Genomic DNA, 25,853 nt, shown 5'->3' on the forward strand with positions numbered 1-25,853 from the left:
TTTCTTAGCTTACCCTTGTGTTTTTACTCTTCAGACAATATTTTCAACCCTTTTTTTTTGTCAAGACACTGTCTGCCTAGAGTTCAGTAGTAAAACTTACAAAAACTAAGAATCACATCTGATTTTTTTTATTTTGACACAATTGGAATGAAATTTTGATCTAAATAGTATTTTCTGGCATTTAATTTTATTTTAAATATATGATATAATAGTAAATTAAATGGAAAACAGAATCTATAAGTTAAGATAAATAAGCAGAATTATTGCTGAAACTTTTTTTTAGAAGATTCTTGTAATTTGTGTTGTATAGACAGACAAACCATTTGAAAAAAAAAAAAAGCTGTACTTTTTGGAATGCACAAAATCAATGACAAGAGATCTCAAATTTCACAGATCCCCTGTAACATGAAATTCAAAATAAGAATGAAAGTTTTTCTACCTACAGGAGGCGTAGTTATTTGAAAATAGTAAACTCTAACATCAAACTACTCCCCTGTCCCCAATTCATTCATTGGAAATGTGAATGCCCTATGTAATAGTTTTAAAAGTGGGCCTTTGGGAAGTGACCTTAGTGACTGGGATTATAAAAAAGACCTGGGAGAGCACCTTTCTCTTTAAACATGTGAGGACACAGAAAGTAGGTACCACCCACGAAGCAGTCAGAGTCTACACCAGCCTCTGAATCTACTAACACTTTTTTCTTGGACTCTTGGTCTCTGAAACTAGGATCAATGATTTTTTGTTGTTCATAAATTGCACAGGTATTTTGTTATATCAATTTTGTTTATTTTTTCGAAGAAAAAACTATTTTGTCAATTTTTTGTATTGTTTCTTTTGTTTCAATTTCGTTGATTTCAGCTCTGAGTTTAACTATTTCCTGTCTTCTACTACTTTTGGTCTTGGTCTGTTCTTTTTCTAGGACAGGTATTTTGTTATAGAAGCAAAAACAAACTAAGATTCAGGGAGCAGATTTTTAAGCAACCTTATCACTCTTTTCATTTCCCCAGAAAAATTGGAAAAAATGAACTTTGATAAGATATATTCTTTCTTTTATAATAATATGTTCTGGTGACTGAAATTAGTATGCATTTGATTGTTCCTCATATATGATGCAATTTATGTCCACTTTTAAAATCAATCTAAAGGCATTCAAGTGGGCACATCTCTATTTGTCTAGGTGTGTACTTATGTTCTAACCCTTTTTTCTGAAGACTATAACCAGCCGGCATCAAATCTTTAATTATCTGTTCAAACATATGGAGCATGAATCATGAAAGGTATGTAAACTTTGGAGTCAGATAAATATGGGTTAAAACTTGATTACTAGTTTTATGGTTTTTTTGGATTTTTTAAATTTCTTTTTTTTTATTGTATACAAATGGGATACATGTTGTTTCTCTATTTGTACGTAGAGTCAAGGCATACCATTTGTGTAATCATACGTTTACATAGGGCAATGATGTTTAATTTTTTTCCCTTCCCCCCCACCCCTCCCACCCCTCTTTTCCCTCTATACAGTCCTTCTTTCCTTCATTCTTACCGCTCTCCTTATCCCTAACCCTAAACCTAACCCTAAACCTAATGCTAACCCCTCCCAACCCCCATTATATGTCCTCATCCGCTTATCAGCGAGATCATTCGTCCTTTAGTTTTTTGAGATTGGCTTATCTCACTTAGCATGATATTCTCCAATTTCGTCCATTTGCCTACAAATGCCATAATTTTATCATTCTTTATGGCGGAGTAATATTCCATTGTATATATATGCCACAGTTTCTTTATCCATTCATCAACTGAAGGGCATCTAGGTTGGTTCCACAATCTGGCTATGGTGAATTGAGCAGCAATGAACATTGATGTGGCTGTATCTCTGTAGTATGCTGATTTTAAGTCCTTTGGGTATAGGCCAAGGAGTGGGATAGCTGCGTCAAATGGTGTTTCCATTCCAAGCTTTCTGAGGAATCTCCACACTGCTTTCCAGAGTGGCTGCACTAATTTGCAACCCCACCAGCAATGTATGAGTGTTCCTTTTTCACCACATCCTCGCCAACACCTATTGTTGCTTGTATTCTTGATAATTGCCATTCTAATTGGGGTGAGATGAAATCTTAGGGTAGTTTTGATTTGCATTTCCCTTATTACTAGGGATGTTGAACATTTTTTCATATATCTGTTGATTACTTGTACATCTTCTTCTGTGAAGTGTCTGTTCATTTCCTTAGCCCATTTGTTGATTGGATTCTTTGTATTCTTCGTGTAGAGTTTTTTGAGTTCTTTATAGATTCTGGAAATTAGCGCTCTATCTGAGGTATGGTTGGCAAAGATATTCTCCCACTCTGTAGGCTCTCTCTTCACATTTCTGATAGTTTCCTTTGCTGAGAGAAAGCTTTTTAGTTTGAATCTATCCCAGTAGTTGATTCTTGCTTTTATTTCTTGTGCTATGGGAGTCCTGTTAAGGAAATCTGATCCTAAGCCAACAAGTTGAAGATTTGGATCTACTTTTTCTTCTATAAGATGCAGGGTCTCTGGTCTGATTTCAAGGTCCTTGATCCATTTTGAGTTGAGTTTTGTGTAGGGTGAGAGATAGGGGTTTAATTTCATTCTATTGCATATGGATTTCCAGTTTTCCCAGCACCATTTGTTGAAGAGGCTATCTTTTCTCCATTGCATATTTTTGGAACCTTTGTCTAGTATGAGAAAATTGTATTTATTTGGGTTTGTGTCCATGTCCTCTATTCTGTACCATTGATCTACCTGTCTATTTTGGTACCAATACCATGCTGTTTTTGTTACTATTGCTTTGTAGTAGAGTTGAAGATCTGGTATTGCAATACCTCCTACTTCGCTCTTGCTACTGAGGATTGCTTTAGCTATTCTGGGTTTTTTATTCTTCCAGATGAATTTCATGATTGCTTGCTCTATTTCTGTAAGGTACATCATTGGGATTTTAATTGGAATTGCAATGAATCTGTATAGCACTTTAGGTAGTATAGCCATTTTGACAATATTAATTCTGCCTATCCAGGAACATGGGAGATCTTTCCATCTTCTAAGGTTTTCTTTAACTTCTTTCTTTAGTGTTCTGTAGTTCTCATTGTAGAGGTCTTTCACCTCTTTTGTGAGATTGATTCCCAAGTATTTTATTTTTTTCGATGCTATTGTGAATGGGGTAGTTTTCCTAATTTCTCTTTCTGAAGATTCATCACTTATGTATAAAAATGCATTGGATTTATGAGCATTGATCTTGTAACCTACTACTTTACTGAATTCACTTATGAGTTCTAAAAGTTTTCTGGTGGAATTTCCAGGTTCCTCTAAATATATAATCATGTCATCAGCGAACAGGGATAGTTTGAGTTCTTCTTTTCCTATTCGTATCCCTTTAATTTCTTTGGTTTTTCTGATTGCTCTGGCTAGAGTCTCAAGGACGATGTTGAATAGAAGCGGTGAAAGAGGGCATCCCTGCCTTGAACCCATTTCCTTGATGCAAAATGACTTTCATGGCAATTATTTCATAGAATTTGTAGATGGAATGACTTAAAAAGCATGCACTGCATTAAGCACAATTCTTTAGACATGGTAGGATTCTAATAAAAGCAATATGTTTGTTTATATTATTGAGTATATTTCCTGTTCTCTCAACCTGAGCAGCAGATTAAGAAAATGTCCATTGGAAACCTAAATAAACAAACAGTATGTGCCAAATACCTAGAAAATGTGATGCTCAGGAGTATAAGTTTTTAACAAGAACAAGGCTATTGCACAGTGGCGTAATTGTAGGTAATGACAATGAACTGTATATTTTAAAGAACTGTAAGAAAGCAATTTGAGTTTGCATTATAAAGAGATGATAAATGTTTGAGAAGATAGTTACATTTAACCTGATTTAAACATTACACAATGTATACACAAATGGAAATACCAAGTGATCCCATTAATATGTACAAATTTATATGTTTATGTATCTGCTAAAAATAAATATTTAAAAAAACGAATACTCACTGACTTGAGAGGTTCACAAGGGTTAAACTTTAAAAGATGTTAATAAATGTTATGATAATACTCAGGGAGAACTGGGGTTTGAATTGGCAATTTGAGAGTTTCATTAAGGCTAAATTAAAAAGCACCTAATTATTGTAGAATTCTAAATTCTCTTAGGCTTAAATTGAAGACTAATCTGAGATTAAAAGTTGGAAGTTTGGCAAAGATTCTGAAAGTGTTGTTTGACTCACCTAATTGGAGTCTTCATTTTTAGTTCTGAAATTCCCTTTAATGTCATTTTTCCCAACACCCTTGTTTCAATAGATGAGGAAACTACGGCTTGTGGAAATTACCTACACTGTTCAGGGTCCATAAGCTATGTAGGAGTTGATCCCATCCCAGCCCCACTCTCATCTTAGGGTTCCCAAACTTTAAAATCCCTAAAGGTTTGTTTTTTCCACTTCTAGCTTCTTTCATTTAAAGATCTGTACTTCAGCAAAGTTTTATTACTTCTTATTCAAAACCAAAGCCTAAAATTCCTTGAGGAATTATCTGTGGTTGTGGACAGTAAAGAATCAGACCCAAAATGAAGACAGACAAAATAAATATTATTCACATATTTAGAAGCACTCTAGTGTTATATAAAATCCGGACAGAATCTTCAAATCGCAAGTCTCTCAATGGGACTATTTTGTGTCTAAAGATAAAGTAGAAGAATAGAGTTTCACTCACTTATCTGTATTTTTCTTCTAGGTGAATTATTAGGTGCTCTGAAATACTTTTTTAAGGAAAACTACAATAAAGCAAGCTTAACCACATCTTTAGAATGGTTCTTTTTCTGACTTTGCAATAAAAATCAATGCACATCTTGGACTGGGGATGCAGCTCAGTGGCAGAGTGGTTGTCCAGCATACTTGAGGCCATGGACTCAATCCCCACCACCCACGCCCCAAAAAACATCTCTCAGCAAAACAGTTTTAAGATTCAGTAGGAATATCTAAGTTGGGCTCATTTTGGTACATTTAAGTCTTTTAAAAATGTATGAATATATATGAAACTAATACTTATAAAAATGGCATTCTTTTCCCCAGGTAAGTGAATAATACTATAAATCATTCACATAATATTTATAAATCAACTCCCAATAGTTCTATTTTAATCTTACAGATCTCTCCAATTTTTTTGCTAAATTACTATTGAATCTAACACTGTATCCCTATTCTCATAGCTATATTGACTTCAAGCATTTTCTCCTAAAATATTTTAACAGTCTCTAAATTGGTTGCCCTTCCAAGGTCTTTTATTTTCCATGCTGTTGTCAAATCTAATAACAGCATTGTATCAGCTAAATACCATCAATGGCTCCCTATGACCCAAAGGATAAATTTCAAATTATATAGCACACAAAGCTTGTCACAATCTGGCCCCAATTTGCTCCGGTTCATCTAGTGTCATTCTCTCTCTCTTATATGACTTCCAGTCATAAGCAATGTGTGTAAACCCCATGCTATTACATCTCTGCACATGTTGTTCCCTGTGTGTGAAGAATCCCTCGTATGTTTTTCCTATATGAGGACTTTTACTAAACCTCTCAACCTGCTCATAGACCTTGCTTCCACAAGGCCTTCCCTATTCCTATCTGTATTTTCACAATGCTTTGCATATATTTCTACCTCCAAATCTAATTTATATCATTACTTGAATATCACTTTTTCCCCAGTGAACTTTGTATTGATGACAGGGATAGCATAATGCATGGAACAGAAAGACAGGTGAGTGAATGTTGAATGAATGAAGAATGAATGAATGGGCAAAGCAAATGCAATGAGATCAGAAAAAAGTTAAAAATGAGCCAATGAGCATGTAATTTAAAAGAAGCTATCTGAGGTAATAATTCAGTAGCATATATAACACTGCATTGTATTATATCACATTAAGTTATATTGTAGTGAAAACCAGTAGAATAGAGATTAGGGAGAGAGTCATGTGACGAACAGTCTCCATCTTCCTAAACTAGCAAATACCAAACTAATGTATGTTGAACTTTTTTTTTTTTTTTTTTGCTTAATTTTGCAATGCTGTATTTGGACTAGGTGGGAAGGTAAGTTGGAGTAGAGATGTAGCAAAAGAAGGATAGAAATTCACAAGCAAACTGCAAGTCATTATCTGCCTTGGATATAATCTGATCTTTTAAGGCATACCACTTAGAAACTTCAGAGATTTTTGGATTGGGTAAATGATAATAAATAATACTAATACTGTATGGAATTATTGTATGGTTTAAATAAGAATGTATTTTGGAATAAAGCCTTTTAAAATCATAAAATCTTATTCAAGGGTTAACTTTTGTCCACTATTAAAATTCAGCTTATGAAACAGAGTCATTGTTCTGAAATTTCTCACTCATCATATTTTCAAATTACTTTCACGAATAGCATGTACATTCTTCAGGTGAGCTTGGGTTCCAATTTTAACAAAAATAAAATAACCGAGAATAGTAATACTGATCTGATTAGAGAAAAAAAGAGGTCAGTGACCAAAGTAACACAAATGTTATTAATATAAAAATCTCATTTTCCACCTACAAATATGCACAACATCCTCTTTTGTTTATGTGACAAATGCAAAGAGTAGAGTAATCCAATTCCTTTTTATAAATATGGCAAATGAAGGTCTCTTTCTTTATTGATTCTGAAGTTGGCATAATTCAGGGTAGCTACAATTAGCACCTCATTAGTAACTACCAGCTAATTATTGGCCTGCACTCAGGTATTGGCAGATGCCTGACAAGGAACTTAATGAATTTTTCATTAGTCTTTCTGTGAGAAACTTCAGAAGAAAATATTTCTGAAGAAATTCTCTTACTTTCCTGTTCTCCCCATTGGAGCCTCAAGATATTTTCTAAATCAAATCAAAAAAATTAATAGCACCAAACAAAATAATTTTTAGTGAAATATTTTCTTCCTTAATACACTTAGTACCATTTCTTTTTGCTATACATGTTATTCTACCTGAAGACATTACCAGTGCCATGACCGAAGGATACTCTGTTCATAGGCATTTAATTTTGTATTGTTTTCCAGAGCATTAGTTGCCTATATATTGCATATACTTTTAAAACAATAACCCTCCAGTGTAATCAATAGTTTGTAATAAAACTAGCATTTTTAAGTATAATTTTTGACACTCAAACGTAAAGGTTTCAACTAAAATATATGTAAGTATTCTACACTGTGGTATATTTTTAAACATTTACCTATGTAACCAAAATTTCCACAAATTTTGTTGTACAGTGGAATTTTAGCTCACATTAATACATTCACAACAACCTTATGCTTTACATGAATGCTAAAAATGGGCAGGTTCATGGTTACATAGCTAATTGCCACAATGAAATTTTCAATTATATCTTCTGAGAATGATGCAGAACATTTCATTCTATTCTTTGGGTGAGATTTAACTTCTGAATGCAAAGTGTGGTTTTGATTTTTCAATATTCCTTTTGCTTTAATTAAAATCCTAAAGTGATCTCTAATTCACTCAACTTGCATTTTTATGAATATTTTATCTCTGTAATTAGAATGTCAACACTTAAATAAATGATTCATCCAAATATACTCATCATACCTCAGTGCTCTTACCTTCAGAAAGTATCTCTAAAATTTTTTTGTTGGCATTTTTATTTAAAAGGATGTATTTGATCAAATATCAACTGAGAGAAATTTAGGCAAAATCAAAGTGCTGTGACTTCAGCACCTTTTAGGTTTTTTGGTTTGCTCTCTGCTTTTTTTCTTTTGAAACTCAGGACTCCACACTGGCATGTTTTCATGAGCTCACCTGACTTTTGACAAAAAGTTTTCCTCCTTTCCTGAGTTCTCCTCTAGGAGTTTTGTTTTGTGATAATCTTTTTTTTTTAATTTTAATTTTTTAGGTATGTGAACCAGTTTACTATCAGAAGAATGATTTAGCAATACAAATTGGAAGGTTAGAGATTAGAATCTAGGACTCTGCTATGGTAGGAATCAGGGTGCAAAAACATATGTACATTTGAGATTGTTTGTTGCTAATGCCAGATAAGAAAGCAATATGTTGGGCTAGATCATTCTAACACGTTGACTTTATTTGGGAATTCTCTGTGAAATTTACATTTTATGAAATGTTTAGAAATGAAAACACCTAATAGTAAAAGGGAAGTTAGGTGACCAAAGATAATAAAAATTCATTTTCCATCTTTATTCAATAAAAAAATCTAAGTTTAAAAACTTTTGCATTTAAAATAGTTTGAGGGTAATTTGGATTATTTGTATTTTCTTCTCTATCCATGTCCTATTTATCTATACTCCATTTCTTGACTAGTATATCTTTACCATCATGCTTTTTAATTTCTTCATCCTTGGATATTTTTTCATTAATAAACCATCTCTCCTTAAATCTAGTGTTATATTCCTCTATCTCTAATTCTTCACCTATTTTTTGACACTTAGAGTTTTTTAATCTACTAAAAGTTATACAAAGTGGAAAAGTAAAGTATCTGAAGAATTTCATATTTAATTGATGCTTTATTATTTTCTGAATGTTACTTGAATTGAAAACTGTTTTTCATGTTAACTTTTATTGTTGAAATGAATGAGATAACGGTAAATTTAATCATGTACATAGTTTAACTGACAAATTTAAATGGTGTTACTTCATTAACACTAAAAGTTCTATTTACCCAATTTTTTAAAAGAAAACTGATATCCTATCAGATTGCATAACCTCATATTTACAAGCAAATATTCATTTATTCCAATTCAGTTAGGATACTTGAATATGATATTTTATGAAACTAGTGCCCATTTACTACAAATTTAGAAAAATAGAATTTGAAAAAGCATGAAGTATCAAAATTGTTTATGTAGAAATTATATAACTTCTGAATAAATATATATAATTCTAATTTATTTATGCTTTCTTAAAGGAGTATAGTAATGTAATCATAAAGTGAAAAATGTATTTGATGGGAGAAGGCATATAAAATAAATACTTTTTTTAAAGGAATATTTTATGCACTGGTAAAAATTGACTCATGTATATTGCCAACCTTTGTGTCTATGAGATCCATCCATGTTGCTAAATTCAATGTGGTTTTCATCAGCCCAGTAGAGTCTTTGGTTGACATAATCTATTGTTAGTGCCATAGGTCTAGCAATCTTGGTTTCTATGACAACACTTTGATTGGTTCCATCCATTCCAACACGGCCAATGTGAGGATACTCACAGCAGTCAATCCAATACAAATACCTAGGAAAGAAAATCAATAGCCATTTTGTTTACAGACACTCTGGAAGTAAACCATCACATGATATTACACATTTTGTTCAATTATTCCTAAGTTAATTCTTGGTATCTCTCTGAACTATCTCTCTGGTTCTCAGAGAAATCCTTCATCATAAAATATTTTGTGATTTTTTTATCACAAGGTTTAAAATATTCACTCATTGTACACATTTCCTTTAATATATAACATCATATATAGAATGAGATATTTTATAAGTGTTAACAAATTATAGATGTCCCAAAGTAACAAATGTATATTTTAATAAGAAATATACTATGTTGAAGAAATGTCTCTATTTCTATGTCTAAGTCTTTGTCTATGTCTCTATGTATATATCTATTTACTACTCTATTTCTTTTGGTTTCTTATCTATGAAAATTCAAAAGAACAGTAGAGGGATGCATATCATTTATTTGAATATGCTTTGTCAATGTGGTAGCCACTAATCAGTTACTAAGTTCAAACTAAACAAATAAAATAATATTTGATCCAGATTGCTCTTCATGCCATATATTATATGTAAAATGACTATGTGTGTATAGTGGATATTATATCTAACAGCAAATAAAAAGAGCATGTTTATCACCACAGAAAGTTCTATAGGAGAGCACTGATTTAAATTATGCTATTATAAGTTCCAGAGTAGAACATTCTATACATGGTGAGGGGCAGTAACTTAAAAGTAACACCATTGATATTAATTAGGTTAACGTAAATAAAAATAGTGCATCCCCATAAAATATAAATAGCAAATAACAAACACATCACTTGGAAATTTCATTATTTTCAGCTTTTCTTTCAAATATGACTGTATTTGATAATATAAAACACATTTCCTTATTTATATGATTGAAGATTTGAATTAGAGGATTTTTAATGTCTTTTTCATATTCAAACTTGAAATTAAATTCTATTAATCCAGTAAGGTTTTTCTAGGTTTCATCCTTTCTTTTTGCTAAGTCTAATCCTTGGCAATTAATTCTTCAGATTTAAAAATGTGCTGGGATATTTGGTTTAAATTTGAAATGTACTTTAAAGAAATTTTTTCTCATAATTTTTGACAAAGATAATTATGTTTTGATATTTTATTTCACACTAGAAAACAAATAATGTTTTTCTGGAAAGTCCACTTATTAAATACTAAACTGATGGAAATAACTTGAGAATTTTTTGTGTTGATCATCATTGGGGTATGTATAAAGTCATGGATCATATGGATAACAAAACAATTATTCATTAGCAAAAGTATTATTGATATACTAATGAAGTATGGTTCATAAAAGCAGAATATATATCTTGTAAGGACTAAACAAAAGGGGGAAATTTGTGAGCAGAGGTTCAAAGGGAGCTCTGAGAATGAAAACTTAAACTTGAGTCAGGAATTCTCAAGTCAGTCTCTCCTAGGTCATCACTGGACTTGTTACCCAAGACTTCCAAAGGCCTGTCTACGTCATTTCTGAAGATATTTACAAAATTCCAAATCATCAAGTAATGATAGATGCCAAGCCCTTCTGAAAATGATGGTCTCTTTTTTTTTAATCTTGCATTATTTTATCACATTTTTTAAAAACAACATATGTCAGTGAAGTTTATCTTCCAGAAAAACACCACAAATTCTTTTCTACAGTGAATTTATGGAGGAATGTGTTTCCTTCTAAAGGAGAGATAATGTCAGTTAGACACAAAATAAGAAACTCTATCAGAAAAAATCATAATGAAAAGTAATTTATCTTATTGAAAGAAATCAGGATATGCCTTCTTGCCTTACTTACCCTGAGTCTTGGGAATGCTGATATATTAATTGTTTTTCCCACTAAATATGATATGCTTGTATCAGTTTCTCCCTCACGTGTTAGATACAATTGACTTATTTTTCTTTTCACACATAATTTTTTAACAAATGGGCATAAGTGAATAAAATGTAAATGTTTTAATGTAACATTAAAAATTCCAGATTGGTTCAATTGGAGATACTTTCTATTTCTATGCAGCTGCACTCTCTGCAGATTATTGCCCTTACAATTAAAATATCTAGGAGATGGAAGGAGATATTTCTATATTAGATGATATCAACAAAAATGTTGGAAATTGTTGGATGTTAATAATAATGGTTTTGAATCCATTAGGTAAATTTTGAGTTTCTAATGTTCTAACTTGCACAGAAGATTCAATTCTAAATTTTAATCTGCATTCTGAACTTTTTCTGGTTTGTATCATTATCATGAACCAAGATATTAAGAATAGAAAAGTTATGTGTCATAGAGTTCCATGTCACATCACTCTCAAGTTGGGAGGCCCACAACTGCAGTCCTCTCCCTGATATTTGAGCACTTCATTATTTATTTAGCCCAAATATCCTCCAAACTACTACCCACTATTGAAATGTAAGACATTCAGCTCTAGCTGAAGTTTTTTAGTTACAATCTCATATTTTTATTTCCGTGCTTTCATATCACTTGCCTGTCCTCTTGGCTGTTCAATTATAAATATATATTCATGAAGATGTAATTCACATTGTCCCCTCTGCTCTCCACAAATTATTCCTTGATTAGTGTTAGTTCACATTTTCAAGGTAGGTTAAAAGATCAAGTATATTCGAGAAGTGTTTTGTAAAACAAGGCACATGACACCTTTTTCATTGTAGGACTCCTCAGAACCTTTATGCTAAATGGCATTGTGATTCTCTAAGAGGAGCTGCAGGATCTCTTGTCAATCAGATAGTCTGGAGTCATAACATCTATTTTCGTAGAGCAGTCACAGAATTACTGTACTGCGGAAATTGTGCTTTAGTCCCTCCTGGTCTACAGAATCTCCTTTCTTTATTACAAGTGTCATTGAACCACACATGAGGATGTAGGTTCTCATGTTTCATAATCAGAGAACCGTATCCTAAGAGTCAATGGTGAAACATTTCTGATAAATTCCAAAACCATGCTTAATTAAGCAGATAGAGAAATTTATTATGAAATAATGATTCACAGAGACCATATTAATTTGCAGATATCTCTAAGTACACAGAGGTAAATACTTTTGCCTTGAAAAATCTCTGTGGATTCAGGAGAGGTGTATATTATTTTAAAAAGTCTAAAAATTAAAACATAGTAAGATAAACTATTTTACTACAGAGCTACAAAAGACTGAAGTAAATTTTACCTAGAAGGAGGAGGGCATTTCAAAGGTAGCTTGTGCTATCTGTCCCTTAAATGAAAATCTTATTTTTTAAACTAGCTTAGAAATTTCTTAAAAGTAATGATCTTCTATCTCTATTAGATTTTAGGACAATGTATAATTTAAGATTTTAATTTTGACTGGGTACGGTGGTGCATGGTGCATGCCTGTAATCCCAGCAGCTCTGGAGGTTGAGGGAGGAAGATAACAAGTTTGAGGCCAGCCTCAGCAACTTACTGAGACCCTAAGCAACTTATCCAGACCCTGGTTCAAAATAAATAAAGAAGGGTTGTGGATGTGGCTCATTGGTTAAGCATCCCTGGGTTCAATCCCTGGTACCAAAAACAGAAAAAGAAAAAAAGATTTTAATTTTTCAACAAGTATTAAAGATTATGTATGTTGTTTAAGTCCTTCACTGATAAATGGACTGATCAATTGAGACCCTAAGAGATTATGTGCTTTGTTGATTATGATAGCACTATAAACTGGAATAAGGATTCATGTCTCTAGTAAGTTACTTTTAGACTAGCTTATTTTCTAATAAACATTTTGTAGAGTCTTCAGTCATCAAATCCTAGAAACAGATTACCTGAATTCAAATCCCAGGTTCTCCTATTACTGGCTATGTAAACCTGGAAACTTTAGTTATCCCCCTTGAGACTGGATTTACTCAAATGCTGAAAAGAGTTAATAATAGTTTCTTATAGGGCTATTGTGAGGATTAAAAGAGAGGATACACAAAACAAATTTAGAATTTTGATAAACACATAGCAAGTGTTCAGCAAATACTAGCTATTGTTGTTCAAATACCTTGGATACAAATATGTGCACTGATTCATTTTTTGGTTTAATTTTACACATCTACTAAGTTGCCTGTTGCCTCCAGATTGCATGCACATTATTACATGATTTAGATGGATCTTATGTATGTCACTATTCACATATTTGCCAATTTAAGTACTCATCAATCAGAAGAATATTATGAAAATATTCCACTGCATTGGAATGAAGTAAAATTTAACTGAATAAAATATGAATATTCATAAGAATTTATTATGTATTTCAATAACAGCTAACTTCTGATGGCTAAATATCACTTCTTTTCAAAAAAGTCTCATTTATTGTTCTTTTCCAAATATGTGAATAAGTCTACACTAGAAAAATGGTAATTTTACTTTCTAAAATACAACTGCTAAATAACTACCTTTGTGAAAAAATTGTTGTAAATAATTAAAGAAAAAAAATAAGATTTCGGTGAAATGTTGAAAGAAGACCCCAAGTTGTATCTAGATAATATGCAATATTTACACAAGACCACATAAGAAAAATCTCAGTCCAAATAGTACCTATTGTGTAAGTTATAATCAAGTATAAATAAATAAAAAACATCTGCTTGTAACCATAACAACAGGCTTTTGGATTCTGAGGATGTCTTTTATAGTTGAACATAATGCATTATTTTTCTTTAAAATGAATTAAATAGAAGTCTTCTCACAGCTTTTATTTTTTCTAAAATCCAGCAATAAATTTTGAGAAGCTTCTTCCACTTGCAATTATTTCTGATCTGAATTATAAAATTAATCATTTATATTCACTCCCTGTGAATTTTTACCCAAATATAGAAATACTGAAATCAGCTGTTTATAAAAATTTAAAATTTGGTGGGAAATTTTTCCTTTGTGTGTGTAAATTTTAATGAAATATTTCTGTGCTTCTTTGCAAAAATAATAAACTGAATTTTCATCCTGGTACACGTTTCATTTCCTCACAATGAGTTTCCTTATGACTTCTCTTTGAAACATGCAGGTTATTTACATATCAATGTACTAGTTTGTGCATAGGGGCCAGGTGCAGTGTCTCTATCTTTATAACTCCATTCTCTGTGTAACTCTGGTTACCCATTTATTATTTTCCTCACCAGTGAATTTAACAGTCTCTGGGGTAGGCACAAACATGATTAAGATATTTTTGTGTGTGTGTTAAGCTACTCATTTTCTAAATGGAGAGATAAGACATTTACACTAAAAATAGTTCTATAATGTTAAGTGTTCCATATGTAGGGGGCACTTAGGTACATTTCAGGAGTAGTTTCTGCTGATGAGAAAGTGATATTTATGCTGATTGGAAAAATGGAGAAATAACAGAAGGATATTCTAAGAATAAGAACTAGTATAAACAAAGATACAGAAGCTTAAAATATGTCTTCACAAATGTATTTGCACTATTTTTACCTATATTGACAATGATGGATACAGATGCCAAGTATTTAAGCTTCTTTCACAATTTTATTAAGATATACTCAAATTCAAATTGGGACTCACTACTATTTTTTCTGGATTTGCTGATAGACTTTTAGAAAAATAAATTAATACAAAATATATCTTTCAAACTAAGACCTGGGACTGCAGTTACAGTTCAGTGGTAAAGCTCTACATAGCTTGTTGTATCTCAGCATAGCAACAAAAATAAATATCTAAAAGAATAAATAAATTAATAATAGATACATTTTTTAAAATCCATGCTTATAATGGTTTAGGCAGTTTTTTTTTTTTTTTAATTTCTTTTATTTTCTTTTTTTTTTTTTTTTTTGGATAACTGGATTGAACTCAGGGACACTTGACCACTTGACCACTAAGCCACATCCCCAGCCCTATTGTGTATTTTATTTAGAGGCAGAGTTTCACTGAATTACTTAGCACCTTGCTTTTACTAAGGCTGGGTTTGAACTGGAGATCCTCCTGCTTCAGCCTCCAGAGTTGGGGGCATTACAGGCATGGGCCACCATACTCAGCAGTTTTCTTTATTTGTAAAATTTTGTATCTTCTATATTCAGTTTGTAAGTTACTTTTAAATATCTATTGCTAAAATGGAAAAAAAAAAAAAGAGAGAGACTTGTAGTGTTCTTTCTTTTCTCTCTTATTTAGGGGGCTTTCGCAAAACATGCTAATGGTTCAAGATCATTTTGTTACTTGGAAACTCTAAAGTGATATAATAAGAAAAAATACACAACCAATGACTGAAAACTGAATTAACCCCCAGCCTAATAGTTTATTAATTAAGTGATTCTAAGACAATTAGCCAGTTGAATGTTTTTAAATATGTTATAAGGAAAGTAATAAACTCATATCTTTCTAGAGATTCTGCATAAACAGTACGTGCATCTAAGGTAATAAAGATGAAAATTTCCTAACCCATGAATGCTAAAGAAATTGTATTTATCTTCATTTTCATTGTCTTTATATGAGAACTTTCAATCCCAAGCAGTTTACAAAATGATCATTTCCCTTGCTGGCATCTGCCTGTTTAAATGTATTCCCCGTATTCTGGAAAATCATTCCTCTAGTCTTGAAAGTCTTGAAAGTTTCATTCGTTGTCATTCTGCTGTTTTTTTTTTTTTTTTTTTTGGGGGGGGGGAGGGAAGGGGTGGGTTGTGACTTATTCTTCCGTCTCTTTTACTCTGTAAAGTGAACCAGTTCCACACCTCCAGAGTTGTGGAATATGTTCCCATCCTATGAGTTCCTTGAAATTGACTGGATATGGACATGACATGTTCTTCTCTGTGTCTGTGCATTCCTATAGAGTCAGAAATAGCTTCTGCCCTTGAAGTACATAATATCACCTTGCTACTTCTTTCTCTATAGTTTTTTCCTGACCATAGGGAAGACTGACATATTTTCTATTTTTCTCTTCCTTATGTGTTAGTGCATTGCATTGTAATTATTTTCTCACTTAACCATTTACTGAATGTGAATTCTTAGAGACATATAATGTGCCTTTTATTTTTAGACTCATTCTTTCCTAGAACAGTGCCAGATATACACTGAATTCAGAAGGGATATGCGTTGAATGAATGAATAAGTAGATTAATATATTTTGTTAACTAGACCTATCACACATTCGCTTTAATATAAATTCTAAGGATAGATAACATATCCTGAAATATAATTCATATTGTTCTTTTGTTATGATAACCTAAAGTGACAGCTTAATAATTTCAAAAGGTAAAATTATGTTCAGCATGGTTTTAACATTATATTTTCCATTCCATGTTAAAATACTGTACATTTTTCATAAATGATAATTTTTTACAAATATTTAATATAAATTAATTTCCTCCAAATTATTATAAATATAAAATTCATTCAAACATTAGAATAGATAACAGAATGATTAGGATAAAACTGTGACAAAAATCAAGATTACTTCTGAGCTGATATGTAACAACCAGGAAGATGATCCATCTGTCTACCTGTATATTCTTACTGCTTTTACTAACTACTGTATTCAAATTGATTGTTATTTAATAAAATATAGAAAAGAACTGCAAGATACCTCCTAACAGCTTAGTTGTTTCATTACATTAGACACCTCAGGGATCATTAAATAAATCCTTGCCACTTACTAAATATCAGAACAGGAAACACAGCTCTCAAGGAAAGAGGGGTCAGCGGTATTGGCATATTCAGACCATATGCAAATCACAGTGTACTCTTATACTGAAGAGTTCTTATTAAATAATCTTACAATTTAAGGTGTCATTTTGAAGCAGGATTGTACAGTATTTTATATAGTGGAAGCATTTTCAGCCTCATGCTCATCTCATAAGAGCTAAAATCCAGGTTGCTTATTACTCACTCTGGGGAACTAGGAAAACAGCATGAACAAAAGGGTGCCATTAAATTATAGCTATTAAAATAGGTGGCTTTATTTGTTTCATAAAAGTATTAAATTTTTATCTATTGCTTTGTTTACAATATGGCAAATACATATTATAATCCAAATAATATCCAAAAATAAAATCAAGGGAGTCTTTCATAACATCTGCAATGATTGAGTACTTGCCAGTTTTAATTGACACTTTTAATGGATGAGTTTAAGTTGATAACTGAAGGATGCTTTCAGTTTATAGAGTAATAACTATAACCTGGGAGAAATAAAACATCAAACTACATTCAGCTGCACTCACTAGGTTAGAACACAGTTTTTCCTTCATAAACAGGAAATTCTGTGAGACAATTGTTATCCAATAGGCAATATTTCTTTCATTAGAAAGCCAATCATCTAATATGGTATGAAATGAAAAGCTATGCCAGCCATACTGATTTTGGAAAAAAAATAAATATAATAGTTTAGACATTCAAAATAGTTTCTAGAACAATAGTAGTAGAATTAAAATATTCACATGCTTATGAATGAATATAGATGATAGCCAAATTTAATACATTTGGCTATTATTTTCTGAAACATTGATAGAAGCAGATTTTTGTGTCTATTTCAAAGACATATTATTTTAATAAAGTGATACATTTTGAAATTTCTGTTGCATGGTGAAGAAAATATTTTAAAAGGTAACAAAAGATTACATAATCATTTGTAATGATTTCATCATTATGTATATAAAGTGAAAAGGTACCCATTACCTTGGAAACTCAAATGCATTCACAGCACAGTTCTTTTGCCTTTACCCAAATTAATGTTTTAAATTAAGCTATAAAAGGTACTATTGCCAATTATAAACAGAACCAAAAAACAGAGATACCACATAGTAATAGGAAACAAAATCGAATTGCTACGAACAGCATGATAAATGGAAATTATTTGATATAACATAGTTTGTGAAATATATTTAGACAGGAAAACATTAAGAGCACTACTATTTTCATAATACTTGCCACTCTGAATGTATCCCATTTTTAAAACATCGAACTTTCTCTAAATTTGTTATTTCAACAAATGTGTTGGGTAGGTTGAACTTCTACAAAGATAATTTTGGAGCATGCAATCACTCTAAATTATAGTACAAAAAATAAAAAGGTATGTATTCTCTTCCTACCAACACAACATAATTGAATGTGACAGATAATGGTCATAATCTATAGAACTTTAGAAATCATACACCAGACCGCTTTGACACCTTAATGTGTGTTCATCCCTCATCTGAAATTTCCAGGTTGCCGTCCTTGAACTTTGCAATGACTTTTCATCATCCTCACACTAAAATGCAAATGATACACAGCTCCACATGTACTTTTCCCATTATTCTCACTTTCTTTTCCTCTTGAATGCATTTGATGATTCATCTTGTCACTTATTATCCATGAATACTGCTTACATCTCCTGCTATAAAGTAGTGCAGGAATTACATTGTTCATATTTGTGACCACCACCACCACTGCAAAAATTTGATTTGAAAGTTTGTTTCTCATTCAACTTTTCTTTAACATTTAAAATAACTAAAATTGGTGAAATACATATGTTTTATTCTTTTCCACAACAAATGTATTGATAAGTTAGAAAAAAAAATGTGTTTTAAAACTCTAAAAGATGGTTGTGAAATTTAATAATTTCATTTCTCTCACAGTTATAGTCATATTACTATTCTTGGTTATTCAGTAAGAATTTCTATACATTCAAAAATGATATTAAAATTTCATGTTAATGACCCAGACAACTAGATTTACCACAATCAATGCAATCCACATCCTTAATCGTTAAGATTTTTAACATTTATTACAAACCCAGCTCGAGGATCTAAAGACAGGTCCCTGGGAAACTTCAGCCTTTTGCTAACGAGTATAGTAGGATATAAGCCATTGAGTTTGGATACTTCAATCATCCTTTTTTCTGTATCAGACCAATAGAGGTTTTTTCCAATCCAATCCACAGCAAGTGCATTGGGGACAGCTGTGTTATGCACTACCTAATAAAATAAGAATTTTAAAAGGTTACATAAATGCCTAGAATAAAAACTGAGTAATTGCTTCGTGATTTTTTATTGAGATAAAGAAATCTATTTACACATGAGAAATGGAATTTAGATAAGAAGAAAACAATTGACCACAATACAGTTATTTACTTGTTTGAGAGAAATTACTTAATATGTAATCAGCCCTTTGAAATTATCAGCAGTCTTAAGAAAAAAATAAAACTAAAATAGAAATGTGTTGACGGTTGTACAGTTGGTTTTCACATTTTCACTAGAGCTACTCACTAAGTACTCACGCTCTTAAAATATGGGACAAAAATCTATCACATGTAGGATATTATTGATATTATTGATATTATTGATATTATTATATTATTGATAATTATTGATATTATTTTTCACAGGTTCTGTGCTATTATCAATAGTATTCACCACTCTTCCAATTGCTCTTTTGCCCTATTAAAAATGACTGCAGCAAGAGATGAGAGTGTGCACAAAATATTTTGATCCTAGATAAAAGGGAAATAAAAATGCTTATACAACTGCTGTTACCAAACCCATACAATACCAAATACATTAAGGATACAGGATTTCTGTGTAAAAATCTGATGTATGTAAAATCTCTGGTGAAATCTTCCAATGACAAGTATTTCTGAGTTCTCAGAACTCTCAGTTTTAAGACTGTGAGAAACAAGTGAATCTTGGAGTTGCATAGAAGCCAATGTTTGTATAATTAGAGACAAGAAGACACTGAATTTTATACTCATCCATATCCCTAATGCCATTGATAATGTAGGTAAGTGGTAATGTATTTGTAACAATTAATAATATTAATCTTCTGTGTTGATTTCAAGGCATACTTATACCTTTTTTAATCCCAGACAGCAAATTTGAAAAATTGACATGACTGGCCATTTAACTGAACATCCATGAATTAGTAATCTCATTGGAAGAAAAGATGAATATACTAATTTGTTATGATTTAAATAATGGAGTAGTAGAGGCAACAGACTTTAAAAAATTTAAGTACTTTCAAAAACTATAAAGGTAATAAAAACTTTTAATTTCTTGTAAAAAATATGATCAACTCTGACTAATGTAAATTTCATAAATTTTTAAGATAAATTGTCAAAATTAAATTATAAAATTAAAAAAATCTTCTTATTTGTTCTATCTGTTCACTGGGTCTACTACAATCAATCTATTATGAATATCATATACTGATATTTCATTTTCTAAGCCATTATTAAATACAGTTATCTTGAATCAGTTGAAATATCCCTCTGTAGATTGCATAAATATTTTAAAATTGATTGCTTTTAAACTTTTGGTGATATTATAAATGACTACAAAAAAGTTTAAAATATTGATAAGACATCTGTTTAAATTTACAATTTATTTTTTAGTATATTTTGCTGCAAATATATGATACTCATAATTTGATTTTAAAATTCAGGATAACATAAAATCATACCAAATAGCTTATAATGAGAAAGTGATGCATATTTATTCTTGATGATATCAATTCAGAACATTCATGATTTTCTACATATCAAGTGCATGCAGTTTTCCCATCTATAGTAGATTGATTTTAACCATGCTACAATTGCAATCTATACTCTGACATATATAGATTGCATTTTTTTTTAATTAAAATGGTAATACTCAACTTTCCCTTGTATTTAAATCAACACGAGCGAATCTTAGGCACTAATCATTCAAACTGCAGACATGCATCACATTTTCTAGGGGTGTAGACTGGTTTCTAAATTTTATTTTCTTAATTTTATTTTTATCATATTGTAAATAAAAGCATTATAATACAACATAAGGATAAAAATGCTCTTATTTCATATTTAAAGCACATTACATTACACAGTACAAATGCAAAATTGAAATGAAGGTAATACAGACTAAAAGTCATATCATTTATATCATATAGCATATTCTACTCTAATCAATCATGGCAATAAAATACTCAGTAGTCCCATCATTGCAATATTTAATTACCTTAATGTCACTTCCATTTAAACACATTCTATTTATGCGACTTCCATTAGGTCTGCTAGAATCAATCCAATAGATGAATTCTTCTCTGTAGTCAAAGTCTATAGCAATAACATTGTTTAACCCCTAAAAATTAAAAAAAATATATATTTCTAGTAACAGTTAATAAAAATTATTTAAAAATATTTAGGAGTTAATGAGAATCATTATCTCCCTTTGATTCTCAAGTTATTACAATAAATAACTTTAGTGACCATTGTTATTAAGCAGCATGTTTAAAATTTCCCCCATGGTATGCACATTAAAAGATGTATAATTCATTTAAAAATATTTCCCAAATAGGACACATTTTTGGAATGTATAGGAGTTTAGATAGCCAGTAAGGTGGGTGGGGGAAAAATTTAAGGAGGCATTTCTTAATACTGAAAATAAATTTGATGCCAATATTATTAGTGTCTGTACTAGGGAGTAAACAAAAAAGAGCATTCATCTAAATCGGGAAGGTAGAAAATCACTGAAGAATGAAGGTGAGACCTGGATAGCCATCTGATGAGTGAGAAAGGGAGGTTTAGAAATTTAACTTTCTGCAACAGTTCTTGTCCCAACAACATCAATGAACTTCCTTTTTTCATGCTTCAAATGGCTCCTCAGGCAATAGGATGTCATATTAGAATTTAAAAGTTATGACCATAGGTGAGTATTCGACGAAGGAGGAAATAGATATTCAACATTTTTTTATTCTACTGATGGAAGTGTGAGAAAATGCCTCCCTTCAGACCCACAGGTATGTATTTTTTAGTAGGAAACAAAACAGAACACAAATTCAGCTGTTGGGTTTCTAGATGCTATAGATTTTTTGGTTGTCTGTTTTGCTGTTTAGTTAGATTTGGGGATTGTACATCAGAATCTGGGTATTTTATTAGTTAGTGAGTTGGTAAAATGATTATGAAGAGAGTTTAAATGACCTATTTTAGTACTTATATGTTTACTAGTTTATAGACTACCAAATTTGGGTCAGAATTTCAATTGTGTTAACTAATTTTAACATTGGAATAGTTTTTTAATATGTAAATTCTTACATATTATTAAATAATTGATATTAAACATACTTGGTAAAACCCCAAGAGATCGTTGCCATGTGTTTATAATTATGTAGAGCTTGTATACATCAACATTCACCCTAGAGATGTCCTTACATCTCAAATTGTAAAGCAATTGCAGTTTTATGGGTAAGGATTAGCATCTTCAGGGAAACAGATTTTGTTTGCTGTTGTTTGGTAAGGAAGGGAGGTATAGCAACTTATAGGAAGGAAGGTAATTCCCAGGTCTGAATTCAGTGTCCACATCTAGTCTCAGAATTCAGAATCAGATAACAATAGCAACACTGCCATAGATTTATAAAATTCAGGCCAAGGATAAATGACTACTATTCAGATTCTATGAAATATTTGTTTTTCTTTTCTTCTTGCAGCAAAGCTAAATTCTAGTAACAATGGTGATAACATCAAAATCAAATCTTACACTTTTATTTGGCTTAACATGGACAATCTTTTTCTTCAGTTCCACATTATAAATCTAATCTGAAATATCCTAACCCCATATAATTACATGATATTGGTCGTAAATAGGAGATACAGGCAGAAAACATGACCCAGGAATAAATTCCTCACTAAACTCAGATAAATAAATACATTTCTTACTGGCAATATTGCTAATAAAGAATAATGATTATAAATGTTAAAAAAATGACAAGTAATTTTTAGTTACACTTTCAAAAGATTCCTTAAGTATCCCTTCACATACTATTAACTGGAGAATCTCTTAACTAAATGCACTCAACTATATACATCTAGGAAAGTAGCTATAAAAAATCAAATTTCTAAAACATAAATTAAATATATTCTAGCAAGTTTCATAGAGAGATTAATAAAAATCACCTCAGTAGCATTCTATAATATCTTCTCTGTTCAAATGCTTTTTTCTCTCTGGAGGAAATAATGTAAATGTGTGTGTTAGGCTTCTGTGATGGTTTGGCAATTAAGATGGCTAAAATAGAGAGCTTTATAGGAAACAGGGAAAGAAACTTGTCTCTAACTTTAGCAAGGATTTACATACAATCCCCAACCATGGCAGAATTCCTTTCTTAGCAATAATCAATTTAGATAATAAAAATTCAATTTCGAATTTAGTAAGTCAAGTATAAGAAATTAAAGCTGGAAATGCAGAGGAGCTGAGTCTCTGAATTCTGACATATCTGGACAAGCTGGTCTTTTTTCTATGGCTTTACCCTTAATCCCCACAGAAAACTCTGCAATGCTCTCTTTGTAGAATCATATGCAAGGAACATTAAAACAGCCAGGGGTATGGTCAAAATAATGTCTGAAAACTAGAGTCATCCCAGTGGTTTCAGAGCTGAAAATTGGTTTCATCAAAATCCTATTTGCTTCTTTCATTTCTGTAGCTGAAGATTTGCACCCTTTGGTTCAAGATGATTAATTTAGGAAATTGCATTTTGTTTCTCTATACAATTTACTGGAATAAAAGCACTGCTAGAATTGCATTGGATAACATATTGGAAAGTTACTTGATTAATTTTCATTCCTAAAATCCATGTTATTAAAATACAATATTCTTAGCATGGTATGTGAATTTAAACTGTAGCTGGCTTAGCACCACACCTATGTTTCAGAATACGTATGGTTTAAAAAAAAAGAATTCTAATAGTTGTTATAAGTTTATGAAATAAAATTTCATGAGATTATTACTGATAACAAAAGGAGCAAAAATCAACATATTAGGATAATCATTTTCTTAACCAGTTACACATAAAAGTTCCAAAAACCAAGGCAATGGTGTTGTCTTTTCATTTATTGGGTTGAGAGAAAATGTGGAGAGATAATTAACTACCTCTGCCTTCTAATTCATTCTACATATGTGGATAGAACCTCTAAAGGGAAAAAAAATGATTTTACTGCTTAAAACACCCTTAAAATTTTAAAGTGCTATGATGAGGTTGTCCTTAAAAATTTGATCCCTCACAGAAATAATATAGTACAGACAGCCCACAGGTAAAACTTGATATGAGGTTTGTCTTTAGTGTTTTGGAGTATCTACTTCCTCACTTGGGGACCATCATTAATAAATGTTTCCCCAAAACACAGATGTTCAGGGTATTCATGAACTACCTTACCTTCTTTATTCCTTATTTATTTTCATAAACTTAAACACTAAGAAAAGAATCTGAAATTCCCCTACTTATGTACTAATGATTTGCAATAGTCTAAAATGATACCACCAGAAAAAAGAGCTGTATTAAAGGGTGTACTAAAGTAGGTCCATTATGAGAAACAGACTTAAATTAAGCATAGAAGAAAAAAATAATTTTGCTCCTCTAAGAACAATCTCAGACAACATATTAGCCATGAAAGACAACGAAAGGAATACCAATTGAAAATGTCCTGAGCTACAGGGTTGAAGAATGAAACAAAGAGTTGAACCTGAAAATTGTTAGCGTTCTCTCATGAACACAATAAATATTGTTGCTGTATTCATTAATCTTGCAGTTTACCTGAGCTTAAACATAGGGTATTCTAAATAGAGAATCACTTCCCATTAAGTTAAAATCACATAGTATGAAAAGTGAAATGCCAAAAATACTAGTTAAGAGATAAGAAACATCCAGAGAACACACCAGAAAACCAATGACTGACGTATCTGATTTTTAAATTTAGAGAGGATTGAGGGACTGAGAAGACACAGACAATATGTTTAAAAAATATATTTAAATATGTTTTAAAAATACACTGTACAGAAAAATAGTATTAAGCTAGATTATTTAGGAAACAATGTGTACAGCAAAGAAAAATTTCATTTTAAATCAGTTGTACATTCTTAAAACTTCTTCCCAAATGATTACTCCTATGTATCAACTCCCAGAGACACAGCTGTCTAATTATTGTACTTTAGATAGATTTCTGTCTGGATTTCATAAACACCTGAAAACATTTTAATTTTTAATACAGTTTCCCACCGAACCATATATGAAGAGAGAGACAGTATGACGTAGTGCATATTGGTGCCACATTCCAAACTCCAAGTGAGAGCCCAAATCCACAGACATTCAGGAACCAGGCAAGTACACATGTTGAAAGGCCATGGAATATCTGAGGACTCCAGTGGACTGGAGAACATAGACTCTAAGTCAAAATGGCACCTGCTACAATTCTGGGATGTGACCATTGGAGTATGTGAAGGTAGCACTCTATGCTTTCCTACTCTTCATAAACAGACAAAAAATTTGGATTTTCATGTAAAATATTTTAAATACTTTTTTATGTATTATACTTATACATAATAGTGGGGTACCCTTTGACATATTCCTAAGCGCACATAACATAGTTTTCTCCATTTCAGTTCCCAATACTCCCTGCCTCCCTCTCCACTTCTCTCCCCCTGGTATCCTTCTCTTACACTGCTGCTCTTTCTCCTCTTTCTTTCTTTTTTAAACTGTAATTCAACCTGTTATGTGGAAGAAGTCTGGAAAGATGGGACTTTGTCAGGATTAGTCAATATCACACTGGCTTAATGGATATGTGCACTTGAAGTTACTCTCAATGCTAAAGCAAAATGAAGGAATTCTAAAGATTGTAGTGAAGAAATCCATCAGTCAGT

General features: G+C 31.5%; 1 protein-coding gene across 1 annotated transcript in view; it reads right to left on the reverse strand.

Moving 5' to 3' along the window:
* Positions 1-25,853, reverse strand: part of Lrp1b (LDL receptor related protein 1B) — a 1,852,169-nt gene that overhangs the window by 215,977 nt on the left and 1,610,339 nt on the right. The window contains 3 exon segments of the mRNA XM_047543195.1: positions 9,065-9,264; positions 18,988-19,169; positions 21,186-21,308. Of these exon segments, the coding sequence (XP_047399151.1) occupies positions 9,065-9,264; positions 18,988-19,169; positions 21,186-21,308 (505 nt within the window).

The sequence above is a fragment of the Sciurus carolinensis genome, chromosome 3 (assembly GCF_902686445.1).
Source record: "Sciurus carolinensis chromosome 3, mSciCar1.2, whole genome shotgun sequence".
NCBI lineage: Eukaryota > Metazoa > Chordata > Mammalia > Rodentia > Sciuridae > Sciurus > Sciurus carolinensis.